This window comes from Hemitrygon akajei, chromosome 23, assembly GCF_048418815.1.
Source record: "Hemitrygon akajei chromosome 23, sHemAka1.3, whole genome shotgun sequence".
NCBI lineage: Eukaryota > Metazoa > Chordata > Chondrichthyes > Myliobatiformes > Dasyatidae > Hemitrygon > Hemitrygon akajei.
In genome coordinates this window covers 55,342,393-55,355,675 of record NC_133146.1, presented here as the reverse complement: position 1 = coordinate 55,355,675, position 13,283 = coordinate 55,342,393, and the positions used below count along the sequence as shown (strand labels likewise).

Here is a 13,283-nt window from a genome sequence, read left to right as displayed (position 1 = left end):
AAAGATTAGCTTTATTTGTCACATATATATTGAACCATTGAAACATGCAGTGAAATTTGTCTTTTGCATCAATAACCAACAATGCCCAGAACATGTTGGGGGCAGCCCGTAGGGTCACCACACTTCCAGTGCCAACATAGCATGCCCACAACTTACCAACCCTAACTGGTACTGATGAAAAGTCACCCAAAACATTGACTATTTATTCCCATCCATAGATACTGTCCGACCTGCTGAGTTCCTCCACCACATTGTGTGTGTTGCTAACCATTACATCTTCGCAATAAACATATAGCATGGGATATATTACAGGAGAGTACAAATGCTTTGACCCACGATGTTATAATGACCTTTTAACCTACTCTAAAATCAACCTAACCCTTTCCTTCCACATGGACCACCAGATTTCTATCATCTATGTGCCTATCTAAGAGTTTCTTAAATGCCCCAAATGTATCTGCCTCTACCATCAGTTCAGCAGTATGTTCCATGCACTCACAACTCTCTATAAAAAAATTTACCTCACATATCTCCTCTACCCTTTCCTCCATCACCTTAAAATGATATTCTTTTCTTAGTCATTTCCACATGTAGTCTATCCAGGGTTTTATACAGCTGCAACATTATCTCGTGGCTTTTGAACTCAATCCACCGATGAATGAACGCCAACGCAACATATTCCTTAAAAACCCTATCATCATTCATTGGCAACTTTGAGAGGTCTATGGATGTGGACTCCAAGATCCCTCTGTTCCTCCATACTTTTAACAATACTGCCATTATCTCTGGACTTCACCTTCAGGTTCGACCTTCCTAAGTGTATCACTCCACACTTTCCTGGATTAAACTGCATCTGCCACTTCTCAGCCCAGATCTGCATCCTGTAAATTGTAACCTATGTCAACTTTCTACGCTATCCACAACAGCACCAACCTTCACTAACCCATCCCTCCACTTCCTCAACCAAGTCATTTATAAAAGTCACAAAGAGCAGGTGGCCTATAGTAGATCCCTGCGGAATACCAGAAGACACTGACATCCAAGCTTTAACTACAACCACCTTCTGCCTTCTATGGGCAAACCAATTCTGAATCCACACAGCCAAGTTTCCCCGGATCCCATGCCTCCTGAAATTGGGAGTAAACTGGAGGACTGGGAGGAAATCCATGTGGTCACCTGGAGAACGTAAAGCTCTTTACAGACAGTGGTGATTAAACCCTGATTGCTGATCATTGGCACTGTAAGATAATTACCTTTTTCTAGCACCCTGTCCCATCCTACTTTCGATGTTCCTGTTGATAATAATGAATATATTTGCCGGGGGAATTTGGTGCTTTTGCAGCACTGTAAATCAGAAGGACAGATGAATTATTGCTTCACCTGGAAGGAGTATTTTCATCCTGGTGGGGAGTTGAGTTAAAAGGGTAGATGCATTGCCCAGGGTGTATGGGCTGTCAGAGGGGGTAGTGCCTCTGAGGGGGTGGGCACATTGTGCTCCTTGGGAGTAGCACTTCCACCATTGGTTGCCACTTGGCACTCAGCACTCACCTGTGACTTCAAGCAACTGTTTGCTGCTGACAGTGGCCATACCCTGATATGCTGCTTCAAACCAGGCGAGGGTAACCAATGGGTTCTAAACCCGCAGTAAGTTTGGGCTTGACTACCCAAGTTAGCGAAGACAGGGCCCTGCAGACTGCGTGGAGGTAACCACTAGTTTGGTTCAACAGGCAGGAAGGCAGACTCAGCGAGGGTGTGACGAGATACCAAGGACATCATGGTCATCCACTGCATCTGACTCCATCTCAGACTGGTCTCAGACAAGTGAGTGAGGTCAACACAGCAGAACTCTTCCTCATTTTAACTAATTCTTTGTGCCAGTTAACTCTTGTCATCCATCCTTCCCTTGCATCACTCATGGTTATATGAATGCCACAAGAATGGGAGTGGATAATAGCGGTGGATCAGCAAATTCCCCGAAGGAATAGTTCCTGTGAAACACTGACAGGGCAGAGGAGGATGTACCAGGTGGTGGCTCCATGCTGAAGATGCACATATTAATGGAGAATACTGGGGAAATGTGGATTGGACAGGCTGCTTTCTGGTAAAGGATTACTTGGTAAGTGGGAGGTCTTCAAAAGTGAAATTTTGAAAGTACAAAGCTTGTATGTGCCTGTCAGAATAAAAAGTGAAGATAACAAGTGTAGGGAACTTTGGTTTTCAAGAGATATTGAGGTCCTGATTAAGGTAAAAAAAAAAGAGGTCCAGGAAGGTAGGAACAAATAAAATGCTTATGGAGTATAAGAAATGCAGGAGAACACTTAAATAAATCAGGAGAGCTAAAAGAAGGTATCAGACAAGGTGAAGGAGAATCCTAAGTGATTCTACAGATAGGTTAAGAGCAAAAGGATTGCAAGGGACAAAGTTGGTCCTCTGGAAGATCAGAATGGTAATTGATAAAGGTATTCAAAATTTTGAGGCGTATAGATAGGGTAAATGCAAGGGGATTTTTTCAACTGAGGTTAGGTGGGACTACAACCAGAGGTCAAAGTGAAAGTTTAAAGATAACATGAGGAGAAACCTCGTCACTCAGAAGGCCCATAAGACAATAACGGATAGGAGCAGGATTAGCAGGATTAGGAAATTCCTCCTCATCTGCATTCTAAAATGACACCCTTCTTCTCTGAGGCAGTCATGAGAGTGTGGAATGAGCTGTCACCGCAAGTGGTGCATGTGAGCTTGGTTTCAACGCTTAAGTGAAGTACGTGGATAGTAGGGGCATGAATGGTTATGGTCCCAGTTTAATGGTTTTGGCATGGACTAGATGGGCTGAAAGGCCTGTTTCTGTGCTGTACTTTTTCTATGACTCTGCATTCTGGAAAATGTAGAAGTTGGTGGAGGCAGAAGATGAGATCAAGGGGGATCTTACCCTCCCTGGTGGGAGAAAAGGAGATGAGACACAACTGTGCAAAATGTTTCAGATCTCCGCGCTTGCGGTGTTTTTTGCCTTTTAATTATGATTTGGAATGAGTATATTTTGGCTGGTACTTTTTAAAAATATTAAACATATGAGCTGAAGTTTGTGCACTGCGGCTCCCCATTACACTTGCTGGAACCCCCGGCCAGCCCAGCCGGGAGAGGCTCGTCCTGTTCCGGGACACTGGCTTCCTGTTTACATGGCAGCCCGGAAGTCAGCACCTCCGTGAGGGAAAGGGGAAAGCGGGCTGTTCCGCAGGCGGACGAGGATGCTGTTCTCGGTTAATATCAAGCTGTCCGCCAGGACCTTAACGGGAACGCTGAGCGGCCAGAACCGAGGGGCAGCGGACTGGTGAGTAGCGGCGTCGGGGCCTGGGCAGGAGCTCCCGGCCCACGCCGGGGTGACATTCAGCTCAAGGGGGGCAGAGCACCAGCTCCTGTTCCTTAAACTGTCAGCCCTGCCGCCGACCTCTGACAGCACTCCGTTTCTATTGTACAGTACATGTTGGTTATATGTGAGCTGTGTAAAGTAACTGTTACATCCCCCACTCGAATAATCAAACTTATTTCAGCGGCCTGCACTAGCGGGTCTTATACAGAAATTAATTGGAATGCAATTGCTAGATATAGTATAACTGAATTATTTTTACCCAAAAGGGAGAACAGTATGTACAAAAAGAGCTGCTTTAAATCCACCATTATGGATTCCCATTCCCATTAAGCCATTGGTACAGCATAAATCCTTAGCTACAATAGAATACTTTGCAGGAATCTATGTGGACCTTAGAATTTTTATTTGGACAAAGGTAGAGGATTGTGACTTGATGTGTGTGTGTTTGTTTGTTTAATGCTACATGTGCCCCCCTCTCCACTAGCTACCGTGAGCATGTGTACCAACAGACTGGGGTACATCTGACTTCATTCTGGACTGGACTTGTTCAGGGCCTCAGGAAACATATAGGATGGGCATGGAGTCAAGATCGCTGGTAGCTATCATCATTGTTAATACGTGCCGTGTTGTATGACATAGGCGATCATGATTGTTCTGGGTGGGAGTTAAGCAGGTGCTACACCTTGCTGAAGGGTGACCTGCAGGCTAGCGGAGGGAAGGAGCATCTTCCACCTCCTTTGCTGGAGACATATCTCTACACCCCTCCCCACCCATACTGGTAGCCATGCAATTTTTAATGTACAGCAGCCACTGGCTGACCATGTTATGTTTTATAACTCTAGAAACGAATAGAAAGAAAAAAAACAAAAAGCTGGGACAATTGTTTACTTAGTTCTTTTTCTGTAGTGCGGTGCTCACACATGACATGGGGGTGTAATGACATATGCCATTCATATACTTACTACGTTTCACCCATTATGAATTATATAAACAAACAAAGAATGCTTAATAAAACAATATATTTAGAATATTAATCAAATATTACTGAAATTTTTAAATATACACCCAACCACACACTGATAGCCATGCAAACTTCTAATTTAGGGATAACTGCAGGACAGACTGAATACTATCAGCACCAATAACTTTCAAAAGGAAATTTAATGGATTTAAAATATATATGTGTGGGAACAGACCAGGGAGTTAGGTTCAAGTGATATAATTAAAAATATTCTGTATATTCCTTCAGCTCAAAAAACAGCTATTAGCCAATGCTCTCTCCTTTCTAGCTCTTAGCTCATTTTGTATACTTACTACATGTTTCCTTTAATGCACAACTTTAATTTTGCCTACTAGATTATTTGTCAAACACCACGTCAAAAATTCATTGACATAACTACATGACCCTCATAAGCCGTTCTCTTTGCTACATGTGGAATCCTGCAGAGTGCAGTCAGCTGTTTTGCTTCTGAATATTATAAACGTGATAATACTTCAAAAAAATTCTGTTCCTTTGATCATCCTTGCTGCACAGTATGTTGGCAACGATAGCTTATATTGCATCTTGGAACAAGGTGTATTCAATTTTTAAAAAATCTGGAATGAAGTGATGTTATTTATAAAACTTACCAATAATATGTTGGAATGATGTATAAATGCATCTGGTTATAATATCCTCTGGGGGAAAAAGGTTCTGTCCATACCCAGTTTATATTCTGAAATAATTTAGAAAGCTATTCTGCGTTTTTGTTTAAATAGGAAATGGGTGTCATTACAAAGCCAACGTTCAATTCCCATTCTTAATGATCAGAATGAGGTTGAATATCACCATTATATGTCGTGGGATTTGTTAACTTTATGTTTTATGACAGCAGTACAATGAAATACATGGAAAAATATAGAGAAAAAACTGAGTTACATTAAGTATATATATTAAATAGTTAAGTTAAAATAAGCAGTGCAAAAAAAAAACAGAAATAAAGTGGTGAGGTAGTGTTCATGGGTTCAATATCCATTTAGAAATCCGATGGCAGAGGGGAAGAAGCTGTTCCTGAATCATTGAGTGTGTGCCTTCAGGCTTCTGTATATCCTTCCTGAGGGTAACAATGAGAAGAATGCTTGTCCCTTAGAATTCAGTGGTGAGCTATATGTTTGAACCTTGTGGTGAAGGTTCACCCCAAATATCGATTTGTAGTATTTTAGCCATATGATAATGGGTAATGATGATTTATTAAGTCAGTATAGAACTTGTGCAAAGACTATCAAGATTGAGTTGCTCATGGAACTCTGTCATTCTGATTATTTCTGTCTGGTCAAGTTTTCCATATTCTTTACATATAAAATTTCCTTACCTTCATTAAACTTCTCTTATTTCCTACTCTGGTCTGTTTTAATTCACTTCTGGCATATGTTCCTATAAATTTAAGGCATCCAAAAGTCAGCAGTTCCTATCCTAACCTTGGATCAATTCCTGATTCCAACCACTTCTCTGCTTGTGACTGCATTTTGAAATGCTCAGCTCTTTTTCTTTCTCTCCATTGTCACATCTTTTCCTTTCTTTGTAAATTCTGAGCTTTAGCTCTCCATGCTCTGTGCACTCCTCTTGATCATTATTGAATATAATAATGCCATTAAAGACAGTCATGTCCTTGGCAACTAAGGCCTTAAACTCTGAATTTTCAGCCTAAATCCTTCCATCTCTTTCCTGCTTTGAAATGCTCTTTATAGTCTCATTCTTTGACTTAAGCTTTGGTCATTGGCTGTTGCATCTGCTATCTTGTTTAAGTGTGAAATTATGATAATGCTCCTCGAAAGCACCTGAGGATGTTTCATTACATTAAGGTTGCTATAGAAATAGAATCTGTGTCTGCTATTTGCTTTCCTTGTGTTTCTGGTAGATGGAGAACTACTTACTTATACCGCTGGCGTTTAGTTCAGCAATGAAGCACCATCTTTGATGGTGTCTAGGGCTTCCTTCATTATTTCAGTAGCTTCCTCTCAGTTTTCACTACGGTCAGTCATGCAATTCCTGGGTGGAGACTCGGGAATACTGTCACACTCAGATGTAGGAAGGTTCTTCACTGCTATTTCCATAACAGTTTTGTTTTACTAGTCAGGGTTGTTAGCCCTGAGCTGAACCCCCGAACCTGGAGGACTGGTGGACTACTCAGTCTGGCTTCTACCCTTTGAACTGTTTGGCATGGGTGGCCCTACCAAGAGCCAAAGCATAAAGTCCTGACTCCACCCAACATGGCTGTTTCGGTCATTGAGGCATGCAAGCCTCCAAACTACGATGAGGTTGTGGCCCTCTTGGAGGAGGCAGAGAGCAAAGTTTGTCGAAGAAGGCTTGGAAAATTATGTAATCCACTTGTTGATGGTGCAGATTAACCAGAGTCAATGTAAGAGTGGCAGATAAAAGCCATTTTCTTCAAGCCTTGTTTGGTGTACTCATTCGCTCATGGTAATAGTACTTTGGAGCAAAAAGCAAGATGCTAGAGGAACTCAGTGGGTCAGGCTGAGCTGCTGTAGAGGGAAATGGATAGTCGACATTCCAAGCCATGACCCTTCATGTGAACTGATACCTTGTCCTGAGTGGTTTGAACTTCTTTACGTTTTACTTATTGATTGAGGTACAACATGGAATCTGCCCCTTTTGGCCCTTCGAGCTGTGCCACCCAGCATTCCCTGAGGTAATCCTAGACTAATTACAGGACAATTTACAATGACCAATTAATCTAACATAATGTTTTTGGACTGTGGGAGAAAACCGGGACACCTATAAGAAACCCATGAGGTCATGGGGAGAATGTACAAACTTACAGGCAGTGAAGAGAATTGAGTCTGGGTCACCTGTCCCGTAAAGTGTTGAGCTACCCACTGTGCTACTCATGTTGTTTGAGAATGGAGAACAGTATTATTAATCCTGTCTTTACCAGACTACCTGCTGCAGATGCACTATCATGATTATTTAATACTGAAAGAGGGTCTATTAATCAACCACTACTTCGTCTGAGGCAAAGTACTGTTATCACAATGGAAACATTGAAAAGGTGTAACTTAAACTGTGCTGATCAACTAATTTGACAGGTAGATTAAGAATCATAAATGTTTATGTCTTCTACAGATTCCACCTGATTGGGTGCAAAAATGCAGTCATTTTTGCTTTCTGTATAAATCTCATGTTAAGTGTTTCCAAAAATGCCTGCAGTTTAAGTTCCGTTGTCTTATATTTGTCCTTGGAAAGTTTTGCTGTTTTGTGTAATTGATCTTCAATAGTATTGTCAGGAATTACTGAAACTTGGGTGAAAGATGTAGCATGACAAATTTGTTGTAGTGATTACTTGAGAACAAACTAAAAGTCACTGAGAGGCCAAGTGAGGGAGTATCACACTGTGTGATGCACTTCCAACTAACTGAATTCCAGGTCAAAAAAGTATGTTTAATCCTTTATTACAAGCCAACAGTAAAATTATTCAGCTCTTCTGTAACTCATGTAAAACAAAAATGAGCGTGACGAGTGTAATGGATCAAATTCAAACAAAGATGAGCGTAATTGAAACAAAGGACGAGTGGTCAACAAGAAATAAGTGCTCTCTGCTCACTCTACGCCACCAAGCAGGTGAACAGGTGACTACATTCATTTACTTTTACCGCCACCCAAACCCACGTGAAAAATTACCTTAACCTAGTGTGAGGATGTGCAACAAAGATTCAGAGTACGTTTATTGTCAAATTATGTATGTAGTAAACAACCCTGAAATTAGTCTTCCCCACAGACAGTCACGAAACAAAGAACAACCATGGAACCAAGCTGTTCAAAGAAAAACATCAAACATCAACCTTCCCCCACACATTTAAAAAAATCGTGCCAATGGCAACAAAAAAATGAGCGAGAAACACAGAATATAGAACACCAATTCAGTACAGTACAGTTCCGTTCATTATCTGCAGGCCACCTTGATTCAAAAATCATGTGAAAGTAGTAACGAGAAAAAGAGTGGCCAGAGCTAGACCTAGAAATAGAACACATCGTAAAAAACGGAACTGGAGTCCAAATCTATAATCCACGTCAATTAAGCTTTGCTCTGGCCCCATCCGTGGACCACATCGAGGGAGAGAGAGATACAATACAGACAAACAAATAAATGCATGACTCCTATATAATTAGGAAGAGAAATGAGTGCTGCACCAAATTTCATAATACCTTTAGAAAGCCAATGAAAATTAAGCTAAGTTTTGGTACAGAAACAGACAGCTGGCTAACCATGTCACTCCTTTGGTACTTGCCTCATGATAGGGATGCACATGGTATTCCCTCTCATCTCTGTGACTCATAAATCTGTTTTTTTTTAAGAGAAAACTTACCTAGGACAAGCCATTTTTCTCTATCACTTCTCTGCCTTTATACTACTGCCTCCAACACCCCCCAAAATATACTCATGTACCTCCTATATATTATATCGTTTGTTCTTGTTAACCCAAGGCTGGATCTGTATTTTGGCCTTCTGATAAGCTGCTCTATCGATACTCTAATGTGCCATATAGCTAGGTCTTCTAATATACAGAAACAACTGACAACAGATTCTGAGTGGATCACCTTTTTGCACATTTATTATTTACTTGCAAAGAGAGACTGCCTCCAAACATTATGCTAGAGAATAGTTTCCGATCTTGTGTCTCAAAGAAAGCACTTTTATACTTTCTACAGAGAACAGTAATTAGGTTACTTTGTTCCATAATAGCATTCCCCTGTTATCTGCACAGTCTTTAGTTCCTATCATTTATTCTTTAGTCCATTTGCCTGTCCTCTTTTCCTCTGTTGTCAAAAAGACCCCCGCCATAAAACACCCATTGCCTGCCATAAAACACCCATCCCTGTCCTAAAACAGCCATCTTAGTAAAACACACACAGTCTTATAAGCTTCCCATGCAAACTAGCAAAGCACCTTGGGATTTTTAGGTTCCATTTTGTCACATTACATTTTACTAAAGTTACAAATTCATAAAGCCTTCATGGTTGCAGATATATCTCTACAATACTTTATAAAACACAAAAGCATTTTTTATTTAATTTGTAGCTTCAGTTTCCTTTAGCAGTCCACAGAAGAAGATGAGGGGACTGTAGAAAACATTTGTATCTTTTCCTCCTTTATGGGATGTGTTTCTTGTCTGTTTTATTAAAATTTTATGTATCCAGATGCTTTGATGTTTCCAACTCAGAATTGATGTTCATTAATGGTAATTAACCAGGCAAGCTACATAATTAAGCTTGACACTATGCTATATAGAGAGAGAGGACATAATGAACCATTGCCAATGGATGAAAATCTTTATTAAACATTGAGAAATATGTTGCTGTTTGATATTAACTCTGAATCTGATCAGGAATATGGAACATGATTATTGAATATTATAATTAACAGTAATTTATGCAATAGAGTCAATCAAAGCAGAATTTTGGCTTAATTGGGTTAAGTGTTTATCTTAAATTCCCAGCAGATTTTAGCCCTTACAACTGCATGTTTAACTAGCTTTCTCTTGTATCTTGACAATTGAAATTGGAAGTTCTCTTGGACTTAAGAATATTGCTCCTTTTGCTAAAATTGATCCACAAAGCCATAAGATATAGGAGCAAAATTAGAGGCCTTTTGGCCCGTTGAGTCTGCTCTGCCATTTCACCATGGCTGATCCATTTCCCTCTCAGCCCCAATCTTCCGCCTTCTCCCCATATCCCTTCATGCCCTGACCAATCAAGAACCTTATCAACTTTAGCCTTAAATGTACTCAATGACTTGACCTCCACAGCCGCCTGTAGCAACAACTCCCACAGATTCACCACTCTTTGGCTGAAGAAATTCCTCCTCATCTCCTTTCTAACTGGAAGTACCTCTATTCCCCTCTGGTCTTATACTCCCCCACCATAGGAAGCATCCTCTCCATATCCACTCTATCTAGGCCTTTCAACATCTGATAAGTTTCAGAGATCCTTTCCCCTCTCCCCCCATTCTTCTAAATTCCAGTCAGTACAGGCCCAGAGCCATCAAACGCTCCTCATATAAGCCTTTCAATCCCGGAATCATTTTTGTGAAGCTTCTTTGTACCCACTCCTTTGTCAGTAAGACCTTGTTGGAGACCATAACATGACCTTAGAACTAATAAAAGACATTTGGATAAGTACACACATGGGGGGGGGGGGGTATTGGCCAAACATGACTAAATGGGACTAGCTTGGTGGACATCATGGCCAATAGGGACAGGTTAGGTTAAAGAGTCTGTTTTCATGCTGTATTGCTCTATGACTCTATTTATAGTTTATCTTAACTCTTAATTATTAAGCAGAATCTAGTTTGAATCTGGTGGGTACATCTGATGGTTTATTATTTAAATGATAAAGATTATTTATTTATTAAAACTAATGTGCTTTAGTTTAATTGATCAGATATAGATCATGTGAATCAAGTAATTATCCACTTGGCAAATTAGCATGAATATGGTTTAAAGGAAAGGGTGCAGTTGATAATGTAGCTTTAAAGGTGAATGTGAATGTTTGGAACTGTTCTTGTCATAAGGTTATTTGAAATGCTCTCCTCAGTATGGCCAATTCAAAACAAAGGTCAATATACCGTGATATGTTAATAATACGTAATCGAGGCATGTGACTTGCATACTCTAGTTTCTGAATAATTTAATTCTCCGGCATTTTGAAAGATAAAACATTTCCAAATAGCCTATTCAATAATTAAACAGCACAAATGGACTTGTATAAAGTTATGGATTACTGGCACAATGTTAGATAACTACTACCTTTATGATTAATTTTAAAAGAAAAGATACGTATGATTAATTGTAAAAGAAAAGATACGTATTTAATGCAAAGCATTGGAATAATTTTCTTGATTGAATTTAGAACTTTCATTACTGTCAAGTTTTTTTTAAAATGTAGGATCCAAGATGTGAGTATGTATTGAATTGACTTTATTTCTTACATTCTTCACATACATGAGTAGTAAAAATCTTTATATTACTTCTCCATCTAAATGTGCGATGTGGAATGATAGTAATTTATAATAATTTATAACAAATAGAACAGTCAATGTAATGTATCAGCATGAGTTCATCAGTCTAATGGCCTGTTGAAGAAGCTGGCCCGGAGCCTGTTGATCCTGGCTTTTATGCTGCGGTACTGCTTCCCAGATGGTAGCAGCTGGAATAGATTGTGGTTGGGATGGCTTGGGACTCCAATGATCCTACGGGCCCTTTGTACACACTTGTCCTTGTAAATGTCCTGAATCATGGGAAGTTCACAATTACAGATGAGCTGGACTGTCCGCACCACCCTCTGCAGAGTCCTGCGAATAAGGGAAGTACAGTTCCCATACCAGGCAGTGATGCAGCCAGTCGGGATGCTCTCAATTGTGCCCCTGTAGAAAGTCTTTAGGATTTGGGAGCCCATGCCAAGTTTCCTCAACCATTCCGAGGTGAAAGAGGCACTGTTGTGCCTTTTTCACCATGCAGCTGGTGTGTACAGATCACGTGAGGTCCACAATGATGTGGATTCAGAGGAACTTGAAGCTGTTTACCCTCTCAACCCCTGATCCATTGATGTCAATAGGGGTTAGCCCGTCTCTATTCCTCCTGTAATCAACAGCCAGCTCCTTTGTTTTTGTGACATTGAGGGAGAGGTTGTTTTCTTGACACCGTGTCAGAGAGATGTAGGTGTACATCTTCCCTGTAGGCCACCTTGTAATTGTTTGAGTTAAGGCCAATCAATGTAGTGTTGTCGGCAAATTTAATTAGCAGATTGGAGCTGTGAGTGGCGATACAGTCATGGGTATACAGGGAGTAAAGGAGGGAACTCAGTACGCAGCCCTGAGGGGCTCCTGTATTGAGAGTCAGAGGGTGGAGGTGAGGGAGCCCACTCTTACCACCTGCTGGCAGTCTGACAGGAAGTCCAGGATCTGGCTGCACAAGGCAGTGTCAAGGCCGAGGTCTCTGAGCTTCTTGTCAAGCCTGGATGGAACTATGGTGTTAAATGCTGAACTGTAGTCCAAGAGCAACATTCTCACATAAACATTCTTTTTCTCCAGATGTGTAAGGATGGTATGTAGAGCAGTGGCTATTGTGTCATCTGTTGATTGGTTGTGTCGGTAGGCTAGGTGTAGTGCGTCCAGTTTGGGTGGTAGCAAGCTGCAGATGTAATCATTGACTAGCCTCTCAAAGCATTTGTTTATTATTGAGGTGAGTGCGATGGGACACCAGTGGATAATTTGAAGCTGGAGGGCACTCTGCACTGGGAGAGGGAGAGATTATAAATGTCTGTAAATGCACCTGCCAGTTGTGCTGCACACATCCTAAGTACTCGCCCTGGGATGCCGTCCGGTCCCGTAGCCTTATGACTGTCTACTCATTGGAAACTTCAGTATGTTTACATATATAGTTAAATAAAATATGTTTGAGTCTGTGTCTGCCTTGTGTTTAATATTGCAAGTTATTTCAATGGGAATTTTTGACCTTAGTTTTTAGTGAAGCATAATTACAGTAAATTTTATATTTTAGTTTCTGTTGTAAATGATGCACAAACATTAATTATAAGACCATAAAATATATGTCTAGGACATAGATTTATTTTATATTATTGAGCTAGGTTATGCATTTGAAGATATTTAATGCATCTATCAGGGTTGGACCACTTTAAAAACCGTTGTTCACAAATATGCTGAAAATATAAACCGTTACCATTGCCTTGAGTAAAGCAGGATACCTGCAACTTCAATGGCAAAACTGGTGAGATTTAAGTAGGACAAAATAAATTGGAAAAGTTTGCTGAATTAAAGGTGGAGAACACAAGCGGAAGCAGAAAGAAAACTGAGAAGGAAATAAAGACTTGTGACACAAAATAACTGGAAAGGCATTTAAAAAT

The 13,283-nt window shown here is 40.5% G+C and overlaps 1 protein-coding gene across 1 annotated transcript in view; it reads left to right on the top strand.

Annotated features, from left to right (window-relative positions):
• Positions 1-3,138: 3,138 nt before the first annotated feature.
• Positions 3,139-13,283, top strand: part of wdr11 (WD repeat domain 11) — a 120,057-nt gene continuing 109,912 nt past the window's right edge. Inside the window, exon 1 of the mRNA XM_073027696.1 lies at positions 3,139-3,325. Within this exon, the coding sequence (XP_072883797.1) occupies positions 3,243-3,325 (83 nt within the window). The 5' untranslated portion in view covers positions 3,139-3,242. The remainder of the gene's footprint in view (positions 3,326-13,283) is intronic.